The sequence below is a fragment of the Vipera berus genome (genome assembly GCF_964194415.1).
Source record: "Vipera berus genome assembly, chromosome: 1".
Classification (NCBI taxonomy): domain Eukaryota; kingdom Metazoa; phylum Chordata; class Lepidosauria; order Squamata; family Viperidae; genus Vipera; species Vipera berus.
In genome coordinates, this window is record NC_138202.1 from 307,287,655 (window position 1) to 307,307,856 (window position 20,202).

The 20,202-nt window shown below is 39.6% G+C and overlaps 1 protein-coding gene across 2 annotated transcripts in view; it reads left to right on the forward strand.

Annotated features, from left to right (window-relative positions):
- The first annotated feature begins 10,730 nt into the window (after positions 1 to 10,730).
- Positions 10,731 to 20,202, forward strand: part of SUSD4 (sushi domain containing 4) — a 56,653-nt gene continuing 47,181 nt past the window's right edge. The window contains exons 1-2 of one of the 2 annotated variants that reach the window (XM_081315393.1): positions 10,731 to 10,887; positions 11,713 to 11,904. In XM_081315393.1, the coding sequence (XP_081171519.1) occupies positions 11,748 to 11,904 (157 nt within the window). In that variant the 5' untranslated portion in view covers positions 10,731 to 10,887; positions 11,713 to 11,747. Of the gene's footprint in view, positions 10,888 to 11,712; positions 11,905 to 12,096; positions 12,225 to 20,202 lie in introns of those variants that run through there. The other variant, XM_081315394.1, reaches the window with a different exon arrangement.

The following is a 20,202-nucleotide window of genomic DNA, read 5'->3' on the forward strand; positions in this document are numbered from 1 at the left end:
CCACTCTTTCCAGTCCTACCCTCTCCCCTGGTTTCTTAAAGATTACTGCAATCAGTTATGTTTCTAGGAGTCTGTCTGCAGAATGCTAGGCTAGAATATAATTCATTGGGCCCTGGAGGTTTGAATTCATTTACATTGCTAAATGTTCTTTCATCCTCTCTTTGTCTATCCTGAGCTGCAATTCCCTCCTTCCACCATTGAAGGGCCAGCTAGACCTCATTTTCTATCTGGGTTAGTCAGGAATGATTTGCTAACTTTTGTTAATTACTGCATTTCTCTGCAGGCGCTTACAAACCTGCAGTTCAATACTCTGTTGAAGGACCTTGCCCAGTACAAATGAAAAGTTGGCAGGTCTATAATTTCTCAAGTCCTCCTCCTTTTTTTCCAATGAGATGGGTAACATTTTTCTTCTTCTTTACTCCTTTGAATTTTGCCCTTACTCCAGAAATTCTGAGAGTTTACAGTAAATAATTCTGTAATCACCTCTGCTAGCTCCTTCAGTACCCTATGATGCAATTAAACTTACCCTGGAAATTTGAATTCATTTAAATTAAGTATTATTTTACCCTCTCCTTGTCCATCTTGAGCTGCCCATAGAATAGCTATAACCTCCAGTGATCCTAGGGTTCACTGCAAGTCACAGATGTGAATAATAAAATGGATTAATCTTCAAAATGTCACAAGGCTCGTTTCTTTTTTCCTGCCCAAATAGGTCTCTTAGATTATGAAATTGTTTCCTTATGGAACTACTCTGGAGGGGTTGTAGTGTGGGGACAAGAGTTTAAGACTCCTTAATGCTTATTCTCCTTTCCACCAGCTTGGCTTCTTTTCCTAGCCATGCACCAGAGATATAGAAACATTTCACATTTCTCCTTAATGTGATTCTATCTCCTATTTTTCAACTTCCATTTTTACTTTAGTTTGTGAATCTCCCAAAATTGTTCTTCTTCTAGGTGTATGATTTTGTAAATTCCTTATTGGACATCTTGCTCCTACCACCGCCCCCGGGCTGCTTAGTGAAGCAAACAGGTTCTCAGTTGCTACATCTTGGATCCTTGTCCTAGACCTAGAACTTCATTTCCGTGTTTTACAAATCTCCTGTAAAACAGCAATGCAATTAGCTGCTATCTTGAAAATGAATTTTCTTCTACAGTATTCACCCTATGACTGTTATCCTTCTCAAACAAGTAGGAGCATAGTAAGAACATAGAATTCATGTTATTAAGAATGCTTGCAAAATTGTTGCTGATGCTTTGGGGACAGTATTGGTACCATTATCTTGGGGACCTATAAGGTTGCAAGGTCTATGCTAGAGATGTATTTCCATCTCATGAATCCAGTAGCTTTCTCTAAGTGAAGCAGAGATGTGGCTGCCCTGACATCACAATTTCTAATTGACGAGCAGAGGGATTTCTTTAGGAAATCTGCCTAGGTCATTTTTTAAGTCCTTGAGTAATATTTTGCAAACAATATCATGATAGTTCTACAAGCATTATCATGATAAATTTCCTTTGATAATGAAGGTTGACCCCAGGATATGAACATATTCCTGCCTTCATAGGTTCTGTGCAGGCAGGTAAGCAGTATGTCTATTTTAGTTACAGTAAAGTAAAATAAAATATTATAAAAATATTATAAGTTTATATTTTATTATATTTTAACTTCTAACTGTAATCAAATTCCCAGTGGATAAATTTGATCTCTATTGAGGAGAAATTATATGTTCTTTATCAGCTACATATCAACCTTGACCAACCTGGAATCCTTCTGAATATATTGGAGTAGAACCTATCATTCTTAGCCAGCTTCTTCAACATTGGTTGCAAGTTAATTCTGTATCACAACATGGCAGTAGATTAGAGAAAACTGACCAATATCTTTGCCACCTTCATCCACACAGAGACATAAAAAACTAATGGCAGAAGACCTAATGGTCCATCAAGTCTGCCCTTAGAGGGTTTTTAAAATTTTTGAAATGTTTGTCAGATGATGGACATATGTTTATTCCAAGCATGTTTAAACTTAGTTACTGATGACTGGCCCACTAGTATTTGGTGTAGCCTAGAATACCTAGATTTCTATAGATGCACTATTTGGCTATCAAAATGTCAGCCAGTTTCAAAACATTTATTTGAAAAAAAGAACATCTTCAAGAAATATAAACTTAGGTACATGAAATAGGTATTGTAAGAGATTATAGAAACCAGGAGGCAGAGGAGGAATATAATGGCCATGACGGGAGAGTAGGAAACATTCCTGCCTTAATCATCTTGCTATATGCCTGCTTTCAAGAACATGTTTTTATCCTGACTGGCATTAAAGATACCTCGCTGCATGAATTTACCAGCTGTATGATGCATAGGATCTGCAGAGGATGGTGTGTGTGTGTGTCAACATGTAGGTGTGAATATGTGATTGAAGACTTTCCATATTACATGCATCATATGTGTAAAAAGGGGGCTTCTATTGTGCAGTTCTGTCTACCATCTTGCCTTTTTGATGCCCTTCTATGATACCAAGTATATAGGTGAGGGGGGAAAAGAATAAAGATCAATAATAAGCCAAAAATTTATTCCAAAGTTTGTTAGCTTCCAGCGTTTCCTGATTACTGTGTGAAGTTGTCGTAACTATAGGATCTGATCATCTTCTTCAAAGAAAATAAATGGTTTTTATTTCCAAACACATATGCATGCAGCCCTGCGCAAACAAAGAAGGAAAGAAAAATTGGCTTAATATTGCTTCCTTCTTCTGTGATTGAATTCTTTCATTTAAAATGAGATTCCATTTTCAATGTAATATAAATATTCAGACCAGAATACTAATTGCAAAGGAGAACAAAGAGTCTTTAATAAAAAGGAACAATTAACAGCATAGGAAGAGAAGTCTTCTTTGCAAAAGTAAAATGCATTTCAGCTTCTGTGAGAAAGGTAGCCTTTTTAATTAGAAAAATATGATTTACAAAAAAAAAAAGGAAAAGGGAAGGAAAAAGAGACATCTAAAAATGAGGCACTACCTGAGGAACTATGCTAGTGCCGTATGCTAGAAAAATCTGGTTTATGCTTCAGAGTTCAGTAGAAGCTTGTGGATGATTATTATTCATAACTATTCCTTGGACAAGGCATGATGATCTTCATTTTAGGTCTCCGATCTGAGCATCAGAACCTGCTTCAAAAAGAATTTGGGGGCTTTACTGTTAATTCTCTCCACAAGCATCTTTCTGCTTTCCGTTGTTATGCTGGAGTTGGCACCTTTTGTTGTTTATTAATTTATTAGACATTTTCAATCCCATGTTTTGATCCTTAAGGATTCCCAGGTCCTGAAGGTGGGTAATTATACACTGCTTCTACTTTTGATTTGTTTGTACATCTGTATGCAGAAAAGAAGTAGACAGGTCTCAGTCTTTGCATCATTCAATAGCTGGTGGTGGCAGAATCTTCTACAAAGCACTGAGGAATCTGTTTTTCTAATGGAGGGAACTCCGGCCTCACTCTCCCCCACCCATTACACATACCTGACTTTCAGGACCTATAATGCTAGTTTGATTACTTTGCAAGTACCCAGGTTAAACAGTAAGTATGCTTTGTCTGTATTGCTTCTTTCTCTTCAGCAAGTACCACAGAGCTTCAACATGCCAGGATCTGCATTTTTCCCCCCTTTACTCCTTCTCTTTTACATGGAGGGGAATTTTGTGGCTGCGTAGCCTAGACCATTTTGCAGTTAGGGTTTTGGAGTCCAACATTTTAGATCACCAAAAGCAAAAGAAATCAGAGATGTCTATGGCTTTAAGCAGTGAAAGTGGGTGGGGCAATCTATGTGTCCCAGGTAGCTAATTAGGGCAGGTATACTAAGCAGGTATATTAAGCTACCCCTTTCTGGATGTGTTCTGAAACTTTGCATAATATACTCATTACCTGATTAGATTTTTTATTTATTTATTTATTTAATTTTATTTTAATTCCATTTATATCCCGCCCTTCTCTGAAGACTCAGGGCAGCTTACAAGCTTAGCAGTAGCCTTCATTCTATGTATATGCCTGCTTATTAGGGCTTTCACACACACCCCAGCGGCATTATTACAAAGTCAGCTTAATTGCCCCCAACAATCTGGGTCCTCATTTTACCTACCTCGGAAGGATGGAAGGCTGAGTCATGTGGACCATAGTAATCCTATCAATTTACATTTATCCCCCACATAAGGTTTTTACATTGCATTTCTCATTTTTATTGAAAACCACTTTGAGATTTTTTTTAAAAAAAATAAGATTATATAAATATTTTAAATAAATGAAAGAAACAAAATAAGTTGTTATGATCAGGAAAACCATCTGAATCTATTTCTGGCTAAATCTTCACTTTTTTCTGCATCCACACATGTTCACTGTACTCTGCATAACATCCAGAGGAAAAAAGAGGGAGTGCTATGAATCTCTCTGATGTTTTGATTTCATCACATGCCAGAAATTAAACATGACCAGCTGTCACTATAAATCAATTCTTATATTTGCAAGCTGAAAGCTTAACTTTACCTCTGCTTGGGGTTTTAGTATTTCAACAATTCTTTCAATATTCAATAGGTTTACAAGTTTTGACCAGGCCACTTGCCACTGGACTGCATTCCCTTACGACTCTAATCTTGCTCTTTATGGCCCCTTCTCCCATGGAGTGAGATCAGGAAGGAAAAAGGAGGCATGGCACGTTCTCTCCAAGGAGACTTTCAGGCCACCTGGTGTGAACGTAGCACTCTCCCAGCCTTATTGCAGATGGCCAAGAGACACTGTTGCTATGCCAAACTAGGATCTGATTGAGTGTGATGTACTTCTTCTCACCTAGAGAGAAAGATATTTCTCTCCCTCCCCACCCCCCCTGCAATTTCTCCTTGCCCAGGTAAAAAAGCATTTGTCTGCTTGAAATTGAAGATTTTAAGTAGAAAGGCTGTAAGGATAAAAGTGCCAAGATTGAAAGAAGAGAAAGTTGAAGCTACCACTCTTCAGTTCCCAGAATTTCCAGAAAACCAAAGTAAAATTAGAATTGAATGAGAAAGACTTCTGATTCAAAAGGAACTGCGACTTGGATAGACATAGATAGAATACCTAGTTAATACTGCACGAAAGTTGTTTATTTTTGTGTGCCAGTCAATATCTTTATTGTTTCTAATGTTTATCTTATATATGGAAGTTTAGTATTGTATGTTTGAAGCTTATTGGATCTCTGGATGGCAGTTTCCTATATTACTTCCACTTAGTGATCTGCCCCAAACTAATATTTTCCTTTGTAGCATTTTGATGGAAGAGTCTTCGAAAATGCTGTGATTTTAATAGGATTAGATGTTTATTTTTTACTGTTTTGCAGGTAAGGAATTAAAATCACAAAAGGAATTTTTACATCCTCTTTTTCCTTAATAAAATTATTTTATTCCTATCTTAGGATTTTTATCTAACATCCAAAGAATGGGGAGGCTGACTTTCTTAGTTATATGCTCTATACCTCTGATCTAGGAAGTGGAGCTATAAAATTGACAGTTTTTATCTGGTTTATGTTTGGCTTTGTGCCAGTAAAATTCTAGACTGCGGAATCTCTATTTTAGATTGTATGATTAAAGTAGAGGCCCTCATGCAAAGGTATCTCCCTAGAAAATAGGTGGTAGCAGTGGTAACTAGCAAGAAGCTATACTAAAAGAGGAAAGTGAGCTTTGGATATATAAGACCAGAGGTTATGTGGGAGAGGAGAGTTGAGACCTCTCACTACTATTCCACAAGCTCAGTTCTTCTGGGGAAGGAAGGAAGGAAGGAAGGAAGGAAGGAAGGAAGGAAGGAAGGAAGGAAGGAAGGAAGGAAGGAAGGAAGGAAGGAAGGCATTCTGCATCTTATCATCAGAAATTTTAAATCCCTTACATTTATGACTTTTGACATTTACATTGTTCTCTACAGCTGTGCAGTGCTTCAAAGGAATCTGAACGGCAACAGTTGTTAACACCTGTTGGCAACTCCTTAAATCAGATGTGCTCTTCCTGAGGTTGTGTTGCATATGTTGAAAATAATGCAGCTGTCTTAAAGGGTGGCTGATAGGTGCTATACCAGCATCTCTGCATGCTCCAAGCAGTTTTTCCCTTTGAATCCAAGAACAGTGCTCAGAATATTGTCATAAATCCCGTAAGCATTATACTTCTTCCTCCTCCTTTCTGTTATATTACAATAAACTTTGATACATTGTATTGTTTCAAGACAGCAATGTTTTTAAATATTAATTGAAGATTATTGATCTCTTGCTATTTAGAAAACTTAGAATATGGTAAATAGAGAAGAGACAAAATATTCTATCTATATTCATTATAATGTAGGATATCGATATTACAAGCATAAAATTATTTGACATTTTCTTCCAAAGTTGAGTATAACATTGAAAAAAGAACCATTGCAAATTGCCTCAAAGTTTTGACATTGCTGCGTATTCTCCAAATTTAAGTTCCCAATCAGATATTATTGGAATTGTACCTTTCTTCCAGTGTTAAGCAAAATTTATTCTTGCTGCTCTGAGCAGCTATCTCATTAAATTATGCTTATTGTTTATTGTTTTTCTGACATTATACCTGTAAGAAAATTGTGGTTTCATGTCAAACTTAAATCCTAAAAATTTCTGAATTGTACTATGTATTGTACTTTGGGGTTTTTTTTGTACATATCCACATATACATACAATAAAACATATTGCTCTATTTCGCATTTTGCCTGACACAATAATATTCTATATTGTGACCTGGCTATATTCAATACATAGCAATGCTGCCTAAAGTTAATGTACTCCCAGTCTTTCTTATAGAAAACCGTGCATCTTATTGGGTTTATTCTACAATGCAGCCTAAGCTGCTTGTCAACCATGCTGGTCTCAGCTGTTTAACTTCAGAAATTCCAGTCTGGATTGTGGTGCTTTGGCAATGGGGCTAGGCAGATGCTCAGTTGGACATGGCTACCACAAGATCTGATTGGTCATTTCCCTGATTTTTGGCCTGCCCATTCCTGTAGCCTGAACAGGGCAACATTATTGGTCTTTCCATTCCTATAGCTTGAAAATGCAGTCTAGAGTTGAATTAATTCCAATGTTTTTGACGCTTTTCTTCTGTTCACCTAGCCCAGGATTGCTGGTTCATGCATAATCTGTAGTCCAACTGTGTGGCACATTTTACACCAACATAGATCCTGTCTTCCTTCCCCCCCCCTTTTTTTTTCTGGTGGTCTATTATAGTTCTGATGCTACAATAATCAAAACAATAGGCAATACTGTAGATGGTTCTTTCAATCTTGTAACAAGAAAGCATGAGAACAAAGTAGCAATGTTCCCAAATTGCAGTTTAAGATTAAAAAATAAATAAATAGAAGGGAAGCTATGGTACTGGAGGGAGAGCGGAAGGAGGAAAGTATTGGGGTTCAAATGAAAAGATGGCCCCTGGAAGATTAAGGGTTGAATGCAGCATGAGCTTCCAGGGTTGGCCGTGACGGCTTGCTGATGTTCTGTGAGACAATGTTTACCATAGTCCTTTGGTAAATCCCCATTCTTCTTTACCTGTCCCAGGTCAGTTGAAAAACAGACCTTTTCAACTGCACGCACCCACTAATAGCTCATGCTCCAGGTACAGTATTTTGAAGCTTTAGCTGGTTGAGAATGCTGTATCTGTCCTATATTGTTTAGAAAGAGGTCTATTCATCTTTTCCAGCTTCTGTGTATGTTGTTTAGGATTTTCAGATGTTCATTAAATTTTTGGTTTTATCACATTGGTTTCGTCTGCTTTATTCCATTTGTTTTGTTCATTAGAACATATTCATTTATTGAATAGGTTGCTTCAATCAACCATTTCTGAATAATATAAAGGTAAAGGTAAAGGTTCCCCCGCACTTGCGTGCTAGTCGTTTCCGACTCTAGGGGCCGGTGCTCATCTCCGTTTCAAAGCCGAAGAGCCAGCGTTTGTCCGAGGACGTCTCCGTGGTCATGTGGCCGGCATGACTAGACGCCAAAGGCGCACGGAACGCTGTTACCTTCCCACCGTAGTGGTCCCTATTTTTCTACTTGCATTTTTACGTGCTTTCGAACTGCTAGGTGGGCAGAAGCTGGGACAAGTAACAGGCGCTCACTCTGTTACGCGGCACTCAGGATTCGACCCGCCAAACTGCCGACCTTCTGATCGACAAGCTCAGTGTCCTAACCCACTGAGCCACCGCGTCCCTTATCTGAATAATATACAACTCTCCAAATTCATAATTTGGAATTAAACATATGGATATTAGTACATTTCTAAAAGTCAATAAAGGGACGCGGTGGCTCAGTGGGTTAGGACGCTGAGCTTGTCGATCAGAAGGTCAGCAGTTTGGCGGGTCGAATCCCAAGTGCTGTGTAACAGAGTGAGCGCCTGTTACTCGTCTCAGCTTCTGCCAACCTAGCAGTTCGAAAGCATGTAAAAATGCAAGTAGAAAAATAGGGAGCACTACGGTGGGAAGGTAACAGCGTTCCGTGCACCTTTGGCGTCTAGTCATGCCGGCCACATGACCACGGAGACGTCCTTGGACAAGCGCTGGCTCTTTGGCTTTGAAACGGAGATGAGCACCGGCCCCTAGAGTTGGAAACGACTAGCACGCATGTGCGGGGGAACCTTTACCTTTTACCTTTAAAAGTCAATAACTGTATACAATCAGGGATCAACATTCAAAATACAATAAAACTAATTTTTCTTCTACTTTATTCTTAGTATTTTTTTATTTGATACCTTTTTTCACTATTTTTCCCAACTTGGGCTCCTTTTCCCAGTAACTTCTCCTAATAAGAAATCTTACTGTTACTATTTACATTGCTCTAAAGTCCAAAGTATGCATTTGACTGTGTTTAGTTTTGCATTCTTTAATATCAAGAATCCTATCATTCCCCCAAATTCTCACTATTTTGTGCCACATTTGTTAAATTGCTTTTGTGCCGCTTTGTGCATCAGAAGTTGTGGTTCTGAGTTCTAGAATGTTCACTTTCATTTTTTCTGGGAAAGAAGTAATGCTAAATTTGCTCATGTTTTGAAACCTAATAGATAAGCTATATATATATATATATATGTGTGTGTGTGTGTATATGAGATGGGAGATGAGAACAACTAGAACAGAGAGGGATCACAGCTGCTCATACTGAGAAAATCAGATGTTCTGCATGAAGATCCTATGGTTCAGTTCCTTACATTTTCAGATAAGATATGTGATAAGAGTTTGGGCTGCAACTGTTCATCACCAGAATCTCAATCAGGAAAACTACAATTTCATTTTGTGAGAGGTTTTTTCCCCTCTTTCATACCTTGAGAAATCATATATTCTGTCCACATAACTGGAAAGCTATTAGCACTGCAGAGATAATCATTATAGCACTCATTAAAAAACACATTTTAATTGTAAACCTCAAATTGTAAAGAAAACTAAATTAACAAACATATCACAGAAAGCATTTCAAAATGAATAGTGTATATGTATGATTAATATGCAATAAACATTATTAACTACTCAAAAGGGAAATGCCAGCATATCTTTAAAGGCAAAGTACTATATTTGAGTCTAATTTTCATAAACACTACAAGTCATAAATTAACTTCAAATCAGGAGACAGATTTTCAAGTACAGATTACAGAATCTTCTAGGCCTGTAACGTTTAATTCATTGCCTCAGTTACTCTTTTTAAATGGAAAGAGTAAAACTGAAGGGATCAAGAGTTGAGATTTATGTATTTAATTAGTTTCCACCTCTTCTTTAATTTGGGGAATTCAAATTAAGGAATTTGTTTACAAAACAAATCAAGTCCCTCCCACAAGAGCGCACTTCTGATTCTGAAGTCATTTTTCTTGATTGAGGCTTTGATGCTTAACCAAATACTTTATTTACATAAACACATTATGTACATCACAGTTAGCATTGAACTTCCAGCCTCTGTGCATCAATCAACCTATTAAATTAGGGAAAGGTGGAAACAGCGCTCCTAAGGCCTTTTCGGGAACACCGAAGGAGGTTAGTTCCAACCCGCTTACTATGGAATCAAGTTTATAAAAACTATCCTATTCAATTTTTCGTCTTTCAAGCCCGTGGCAATTTCGGAAAATGGCCGTCCCTTCCATTTCCCAGTAGGGTCCATTTATTTAACTGCGATCCTCCAAGCAAGCGTGATTTTTTTTTTTACTCAAAGCACACCTGGATCCTGCTGCGCTTTCCAAAAGGAGCGCTGCAATCCTTTCATGCACGATTCAGCTCCAGAGCAAGAAAGGGAGACGACGAGACTCCCTATCTGGGTTGCCTTATTATCCGGACGACAACTAAAGCCCAGCAAATAATACTATCGCCTAACATCTAACGGCCGGGTTTTATTTTTATTTTTTTTTAACAGCTCAGATATTGGTAGTTCTATCACAAACGCCCACGCTTTGAAGTAAGGAAAGATTTTTTTTTTTTACGTTGCTGCTGCCACTGCCGCCGCTGTCATCGCGGTGGCTCATTTATCACCGGGAAAACGCGGCGCGGCTGCTGGGCTCCCCCCCCCCCGGCTAGACTGGCGGAGAGACCCGGGCCTCCCGGGAAGAGCAGGACAAAGCAGCTCGCGCACAAGCAGGTGCACGCTTCGCGTTCTGATTGGCGGCGGCTGCTGCAGCCGGCGCCAGAGCCTCGCGGGCCTTTGGCTCTTGGCCCCGCCCACCCCTGCAGCCAGGTAGGATGAGCGCGAGCAGTGGCGCGCGCCGCGAGCGTCTCTCAGTCCTCCTCCGCTAAGCAGCCGAGGGCAGTGCGGCGCGGCGGAGGCGGCGGGAGCAGCCGCCGAGAGTCGCGGTGCCCCCCCCCGCTGGGGAAAACGACGGAGGCTCCATGCAGGCAGGCAGGCAGCCCTCAGGTAAGGACGCTCGAAGGGTCCACCGGTAGGAGCTGGGCGGGGGCGGGCAGGTCAGGCGAAAAAGGCAGGCGAATCCCGAGGCTGGTCACGAAGGAGGGGTTCTGGGCGAAAGCAGGTGCCGACGTGAAGGGAAATAACTTTACATCCCGTATTTCCCCCCCCCCAAAAAAAAAGATATATTTCACTGGCAGGAGATACTCAAGAGGTGCTTTTTTTTTTTTGCAAATTACCAAGCTTATCTTCGGAGGACCTGGAGGTGGGGGGCGGGGTTCGGTTGGAGGAAAAACTGGGTCGCCTGGTCGTCTAACCCGAGCGCCAGCCAGGGACGTGGACAGGTCGGCGTGTCCGTTAGCGCAGGGGCTTTTCTGCGCTGGGAAAGGAATTGCCTTGCCCGAGGTGGATCCGTCGCAGACCCGGAGAGCCGAAAAAAGCGGGGGAAGCATTTGTTTTAGGAGACCAATTTTTTCCCACCCCCTTCCTTTTGGTACCGCAGTGCTGCCATCCTGCCAGCAGGGAGCGCAGAAGAGCCGAATGGGTAACCGGGCTGGGTGATGGATGGGGTCTTCAAACTTGGCCCTTTTATGACTTGTGGACTTCAACTCCCAGAATTCCTCAGCCAGCTTTGCTGGCTGAGGAATTCTGGGAGTTGAAGTCCACAAGTCATAAAAGGGCCAAGTTTGAAGACCCCCTGCATTTGAGGTTCGAGAAGCCAAGAAAGTCTGGGTGCCCCCCCCACCCTGTCTAGATCGGACCAGGGGGAGTTGCGCGGAGGAAATTCCCCCCCTCCTCCTCCCCGCTAAAGCAGATTGCCTGCTCTGTTTGCAGACCGTTTCAATCCGGATGCCCTTTGCGGATGAAAGATGTATCATGGAATGAACCCGAACAGCGGGGATCCGTGCCTAGAGCAGCCGCTGCCGCCGCCTCCACCGCTGTTTCAGCGATGCCAGTCTAAACTCTCCCTGGTGGTCTTGTGGCTCCAATTGGCGCTGTGCTTCGGCCCTGCACAGATCACAGGCGGTGAGTGAGTGGCTGGTTCGTGTGACAAGCGGTAGCAAAGAACGCCCAGCTCTTGGGGAGGGAGGAAGGGGGGGAGCGAGAGAGCTCAGGCTGCTTCTGACAGGCAGGTCCTCCTTCACGCCGGAGGAGGCAGCCTCTGGCTATTGATCTGATGTGCACAAAATGCTGAAACGGGAAAACATCCTCCCACAGCCTTGCCTGCCTTGCTGCTGCTCAAGTCAGTGGATTGGGAAAAGAGAAAGGCTGAAGGTAAAACACTGTTTTCCTCCTATTCAAATCCATTAGAGGAGCGACCTCTTAAATGACTGCATCCTACCAAGGTAAGTTAAAAGGGCTCTTCCTTAAATAAATAAGTCCTGCAGAAGAAGATACTTCATGCAGAAAGCTGTAAAAGAATCCTTACCCTTCAAAGATGCTGAAAATGTGACTAGGAAAGTGCATCTTCATTTTCTTCTCTTATGCTTCTAACTAGGAAGTAAGAAAAAAATGCAATTATGCAAGGCAATTATTCTGTTTCTGTTAGAGAGATGCACTAGTCCTCTCTGGAACAATTCTTTCCTTGCTCTCCTAAGTGCATATTAAAAAGCTCCATATATATGCTGCAGAAAATCCACATTAATAAATCCTCCAATGATTGTATTTGGTACACATGCAAAGTTTTTTTTTAAAAAAAATGGGTTTCTTTTAAAATTAAGCTTTAATATTGTGGTACATTGTCTATTTCCAAAGGAAAAGGCTACATAAAGGCACTCATTCATGTAGAGAAAAATTAGGAGTTAGTGGTTGTCTCTTTTATTTGGCCAGACAGATAAGTAGCAGCTGTATCTTTTGGGGCAGCCTTTGCATGTTAGGTGACCTGGAAATTGAATGATCCCATTGCAAAAAATATAATATGAAAATGGACACCACATCACTGCCCTCATTTTGTTTAAACATTCTGTCCTGAGTTCCAAGAGAAAATATTCATCCAGGAATGTTTTAGTCTCCTAAAATGATGTTGGCAAATGTCCCAGATGTAAGGATGAACCCTACCTTACCGATCCATATTATAAAGAGATTTCAGTTGTCATAAGTACATCTGTCCAAGTGTTTGTAACACAATCACTATCAAGGACCACTTTTACTTCTGCCAGCCAAACTGATTATTAAATTCAATTCTGTGACTGTTGTTACTTGTCCATCTTTGAGTGCTGCTTTAGCTGACCAAAAGAGTGAAATGTATTCCTTAATTTGAAATAGATTGTGAGAAAAACAAAACACTTTTTAGATCCAATGCAATAAAATGCTTTGAACAATCTTACCATCAACTGTTTCCTAATTGGATCATCTTGAACCTCTCATTTAATGAGAAAAAAACTGTTGGATAGCTTTCCCATGTGATGCAGGTTAACACAGATGCATTTTTTCATGTTAAAATTAAATAGTCTGGCTTTTGTTTAACAGCAGCTGGAAGGTTTGGTAATCAAAAAGATGATCCCATTCTTTATTTATATATATTTTTCAATTAGAGTTTTTGTATGTTTCTTGATGAAATCACAATGATATAAGGCCTGAACATAAAAATTGAATTAAGTGAATTTAAGCTCTATAAAGTCAGCTGAGCTTTGACCCAAGTATCCTCAAAAGTTGTTTGGGTATTTCAGCAGCATATCCAAGGGGGAAAAAAACCCCAGAAAATTACATGCATTTCAGCGAAGTTAGGATGCATTAGCAACTATGAGTTTAGTTACCATATAGTTTGGTTTTCTTTGGACCAGCCAGTTACACAAAAATGCAGAGGGTGCCATAGATTAAAACGAAATATGTGTCCAGAGCATCTCTTGCATTGAAAGCATTGATCTAAGCACCAGTTGAATGTTGTTTGAGTTACATAATTTAGCTCTATACAGAATTCATTAGTTGCATCCTGGACCCATTTTTCCTGTTCCAAAACCTCTACTTTTTCCTCATTGCCATTTCTTTTTATATTTGTGTTTTTGCCTTCTCTCTCATTTGTTTGTTCAGGTTCTAATCCCACTTCTTTTGGCTTTTTGTTATCTATTTGCCTCTGACATTTCCTTCTCCCCTTCCTTTCCAAAATCATCCATGTTCTTCCTCCTCACCTGCATTTGAATCAAAAAGTACAGCTAATTTTTTGCTGAATCATGGATGCTCTTTCAAATCCTTAGTTATTTTTCTGTCTTTTTCCTGCCTGCACAAATATGTTGTTCTTTGGGGTGTGGTGGGGAGGGTACGACTTTAAAAGTGTGTGTGTGTGTGTGTGTGTGTTTAGGATTCATCTAATCATGTGGGTTTTTTATGCTCTATTTGGTTGTAAAGCTGTCAGCACATTGGGATAGAGTTCAGTATCTGAAGAAATGAAATCATCTAACTGGGAGTGAAATTCTATACTGTCTTGTGTATATTATCCCAGTTTTAAAAATAGATCTTATGCCATTATTCGTCCTGTGCGTAGGGCAGTCCTGTGTTTACTGTACATGGGAACTCTTTGAATACAATGGCATCTGTGTAAGTGTGTGTGTGTATACATACACACATACACACACACACACACGTGTGTGTGTATATATATATATATATATATATATATATATATATATATATATATATAAAAGTGTGTGTGTGTATACATAGACACACACACAGATATATATGCACACATACATACTTATTCCAAAATTGTTCAGAAATTATGCTCAAAGACTACTCAACAGGTAGTCTTCAAGTTGCAATCTTTCATTTAGCAACTGTTCAAAGTTGCAAAGACACTGAAAAAAGTTGTTTCAACTGTACCTTGCACTTAAAGGCAATTGCAGGATCCCCACAGTAACATGATAAAATTTTTGCACTTGGTTCCATATATTTAGGATAGTTGCAATGTCCCAAGGTCATGTAATCACCATTTGCTTTCCAGCCGACTTCCAACAAACAAAGTTAATGGGTGGAAGCCTGGTTTGCTTAATAACCGCATGATTCAATTAACTGCAATGATTTGCTTAACCATTGCAAAAAAGGTGGTAAAATTAGGCAAGACTCACTTAACAACTGTCTTGCTTAGCAACAGAAACTCTGGTCCCACTTATTGTAAGTTGAGGACTATCTGTATAATACAAAAGAGCCTAAATAAGAATCAGTATCATGTAGTGATTAAAGTGCTGGACTAGGAATATGGAGACGTGGGTTCCAGTTCTCTCTTAAGCACAGAAGCCAGCTGGGTGACCTTGGGCTATCATCCCATCTCATCCCTACTCAGAATGTGATAAGCTGGCTGAAAACCAAAACCCTCATTGCATCCTGGATTGCTAAATTTGCTGTAAGAGCTGGGCAAGTACAGTCAAAGCAAACAGACCTGCAATTAAAGAGAAATACCAAAACGAGTACAACAAAAAAGTACTTGATGTTTTAACAATGGAATTTGGAATTTATTAATGTTTGAATTCTTTGCTGTAGGAAAAAGTAATTTAAATATTCTAGGTATTTGATAGAATGCAGAATGAGTATCAAGAACACAGGATAGAAATATATTTCTGTAATATACTATTTTGCATCAGAGCTATTTTATTCATCAAGTTACCCCATAGATTGTTTTGACTTAAAATGCTGTATTGATACTGTGTTAAAGAAGCTGTAGTTGCTTGGGTCTTTCATAAATCCCTAAACACATAAACTATGATTTATCAGCAAAACCAAACATGTATGTTTTCAGGCAGTGGTGCTCCATGACAAAACATTTTTGCAATTATGTGTAATACACTATGCTCAGAATGTTCTGGAAAATTTTAGAAATATCAGTATTTTAAAACGTAGAAAAACATACTTTCAGAATGTAAGTTCTGTGATACACATTAGCTTTCTTCTTTATATATGTATATAGGCCTCACTGCAAGTCTATGCCTGTGGAAAATATTCTCACAGACCTTTTTATAGCTCTTCATCACTTCCTTTGTACCAGTTCTTAGTTTTAGTGCTAATATAGAAGTAAATGTACTCCACAACATTGCTGGCTGTTGTGAATAATGTGCTTTGCATTTAGTTATTCAGTCACCTACTTTCTTTAGAGACATAGCAGTGCGACAGTCTTTGAAATTATTAGCTTAATGTTGGGATTTCTAAGGGGGGGGGAAATAGTATTTGAGAAGGGTGAAAGACTGTTATTACTGTGGATTTTGAGATATATTTTAGAAAAAGTCACAGTGTGGTAACATTTTTGGCCTTAGATTTGATAAAGAAGTGCAATAGTTTGTAAAGGAATCCCTTTTGAATATTTTGTAAAAAAACATACATTCATTGTGTATCAAATATCAGTTGATTATTGGTTTTGGCATTTGTTTTTTAAATAAAATTTCATTATGAAATGAGCCACTTAATTTTGTACCCTGGTCACATCTATAGCTAGCTTATATGCTCCACTTCCTTTCTGGAGTCAGCAAGAAATTATGCCTTGCTCTCCCAAAGGGTACTCTTACTTTGTCTTCTGAATGGGTTTGTGCTATACTGCTATCCATGTAACTTTAACGTGTAACTTTTTGAGAGCTGGTTGATGTGGAAGACGGTTCTGTCAACTGAAATTCCAACTGTGCCCTACATCATCCGGCATGTGAAAGACCTCCAGTGGCAATGCACTGTTTCCTGGTCATCCTATGCACTCTGTCTTTTTTCTTTCCTATTGCACTGCTGAGTGATTTAATTGTTTGTTGTTATTCCTTGAAACTTTGGCTTAACTCTTTGCTGGTATCTAGTGGTTCTTCAGATTTGTGCAGACAAAATGTAGCCAATGAGAGGAGAAGAAGCAAGGAGGGAAGAGAATTCCCTGCCAGGCAGGCTACACAAGTACAAGAACTGAATTTTTCAACTTACACTTTCAATGACAATTCAGTTATAGACACAGACTGGTCAGTTTCTAGACTTTGTGCTCTAGATTCACAAATCTACTTAAAAAAAAAAGAGGCTGCGGAAGCAAGAGATCCTGTTTTTCTTACAGCCAAAAGAAACTGAGAGACAGGAACCAGACTGAAGAGGGTGATCCCACAGGAAACTAGCAGAACTACTTGGAGCCAAAAGATTGCTGGCATGGAATGCATCATTTCCAGCTCTCTCCCTGGCGTGTATCATCCTATGTTCCCTGCTCTACACATGATGAAAAATAGAAAAAACTTGACATCCAGCCTGGAGCACCTTAAGCTGTTCTTGGGTTATCTCAGCTTCGTAAAGATATTTTAACACAGGAATTCCAGGTGAGGAAATTGTGGACTGAAGACAGCTCTGCGAAAAGCGGAGCTGATGACCATATGAAGAATGAAGAGCTGGTGAATAGATGGGCTCTTCATACCTCTTTGACAAAGAGAGGATGGGATTTATTTATTTAGCATATGATGTGTTACATTAGCCAAGAGACTACAGTGCTAATGTGGAGTAGTAGTCTGGCTGCCTGTTTACTAGGTCTGTTAGGTACATGCTTGTGTGCTTCCCACAGTGCAACACAAGAGGGCAAGCCAGTTTCGCACCTGAGAGAAAGATGAGCAGTTTTTCCTGCAGTGTCATCCAAGGCCCTTCTCCTTCCACAAATTCGCATCACAAATGGACATCTCAGCCAGGAAGGTTCAGTGTCTTCAGGATTTTAACTGCCACACAAAGTGCTGGCTTGTCTCTCCACAAAACTGGTACCTATTTATCTACTCGTACAGAAAATGCTTTCAAACTGCCATGTGAGCAGAAGCTGAGGCAAGTGATGGGAGCTCACCACGCTACACAGTGCTAGGATTCGAACCACTGGAGCAGAGACCATCTCCACCATCATTAAGCCACTGAACCACTATGTCTCTTAAGAGGATCACCTACAAGTGCTATAGATTGTTGCTACTCACGAGAAGACCTCAAGACAGCAATCTCCAGCCAGTGTTAAGGACTGGGAGTTGTAGGAATAGCCAACCAACTTTTCAAACCACAGTTGGTGCCTTTAAAAGGATACTACATTTCCATATATCCTTTTCTAATCTCATTTGGAAATTGCTTACTAACTTCTTTTCAGCTATTAGAATTTTTTGGATTGATAAGTCTAAAAATACCAGGTAAGTCTGCTTTTAAACTTTAATGAAATAATTTTTTAACTAAAAGCTTAAGAATTAAAAAAAAGAAATAAATGGCAAAAAGGCAATTAAGTCTTTGATTTTATACAGTTATAAATGGTTTGGGCATGCAGATAAATTTGAAATAAGATCTTGGAGTTAATTATAAAGAATTCTTTCTAAGGAAAAGTTGATTTGCTTGTTTTTCTATAACAGAATAAAGATGTGAACAATTTAGAAAACCTGAACACTAGAGGGAACTAAAGATTTTAATTAAAGGAGAAGAATAGATAAACCTGATTAAAGCTATAGAATGACCCAAAATATTATAACATTGGAAACATTGAAGAATATTTTTTTAAAAAAATGGGATCCGAAGTTAATATCAAGAGTGTCACTTGCAATGTTTGCTTCTGTGAATTATTTGTGTGAAAGAAATGGCAGAAGAGGAATAAGTTTTATTGGATAAGACAGAGACTGAGCAGAATGAAGCAACAGCACTGGAAGTGGATCTATAAATCACAAGCTGCAAGGATGACATGAAAAAAGATGTTTCATTGGGTATACAAAAGAAATTATTTGATACTTTAAAAATAAAAAAAGAATTACAAATAAGAAATCAAGACAGTGACCTGGATAATACTTTTATATTAGATTTGCAAGAGGTTTGTTAAAGCTTGGATGAATCATGTGAGAACAGGTAAAAAAAAAGAAATGAAAAGAAATCAAGTTCTATGCCATTACTTGAAGATTGGTAGTAAAAGGAAGGAATATAAAATTGGTCTATTTGATCAAAGTTAAAATATATGTTGTTATTTTTGCAACTCTTAATGAATTTCAGGTGAAGATGATGCTTTATGAATTTGTTTATACGTAAGAGATGGGATGTGGGATGAAAAATTCATTGGTTATAAATTAAGAAGAGGTGAAAAATTGCCAAAATTATTTATACTTGTGATGTAGGTTAGAAATCCCTCCCTCTCTTCCTCTCCTTTTTAATTTATATGAGTTTTATTACTGCAGTTATAATCTTTAATAATAAGACACTGAGATGCAGATGAAGGCATGACTAGTCCTCAACCTATGACAATGAGTTTATTTATAGTAGCACTGAAAAAAGTTACAACAAATCCTCAAATCTATGACAGTCAGAACATCACCATGGTCATGTGATATCTGGGTGCTTGGCAACTGTCTAGCACTTACAGGTAGTTTTCAACTTACAACTGGTCACTTAGCAATGGTTCAAAATTATGACAAATGTATGACCCAGTCCCAAAGTTATGTCCGTTGCAACACCCCTGTAGTTGAGATGCTGCAGCATGCGCCCTGCCTGTTTCCCCCCCCCCCATCCTGCCCACAGGCCCTGGGCCTACTCTGCCGGCCCACTAGGTTCCATATTCTTCTCCCTACCCCCTGTCACCATAGATCAGACATGTCAAACACAAGGCCCGGGGGCCGGATCCGGCCCGCGAAGTGGTTTCATGTGGCCCGCGAAGCCATCCTGGAAACAGTGAGGGAATGGCCCCCGCTACCTTGGCCCTGGCCCAGAGACCCTCCTTCTGCCGGAGACCCTCAGATCTGTCCCACTCCTGCTGGCCATGCCCACCCAGTAGGCCATACACACACTAGCCACGCCCACCCAGTAGGCCACACCCACCCAGCCCTTTGAGGGCAACCGCAATGCTGATGCGGCCCTCAATGAAATTGGGTTTGACACCCCTGCCATAGATGGACTAGTAGAGGTAGATGGTCTTGTACCTGCATAAGCCCCCCAGGATCTCTCCCACCACTGAGGCAATACATGCATTTGGGAGAGCAAGGACTGGGACTGATTAAGAGAGGCAGTTCATTTAACAGCCCTCCTGACTTTCAACTGTGATGCGTAGACTTTATTATGGTTGTAACTCAAGGATTACTTGTACTACATTTGCAGAGGACCGCAGTCATGTGATCTTGATTTGTGACCTTCACAGCTGGATTCCAATAAGCAAAGTTGATGTGACAGGAGATTACAAGTCACAGTCACGCAATGTCTTGTTTAACAACTGTAGTGATTTGCTTAATGAACTTGACAAAAGAGTCATAAAATTGGATGTGGCCACATGACGCCTCACTTAATGACCATACCATTTAATGATTAATTTTCTGGTCCCTGTTGTGGTTGTAAGTCAAGGACTATCTGTAATATATATTATGTGTTTTATATTATTATAAGCTGCACAGAGTCACA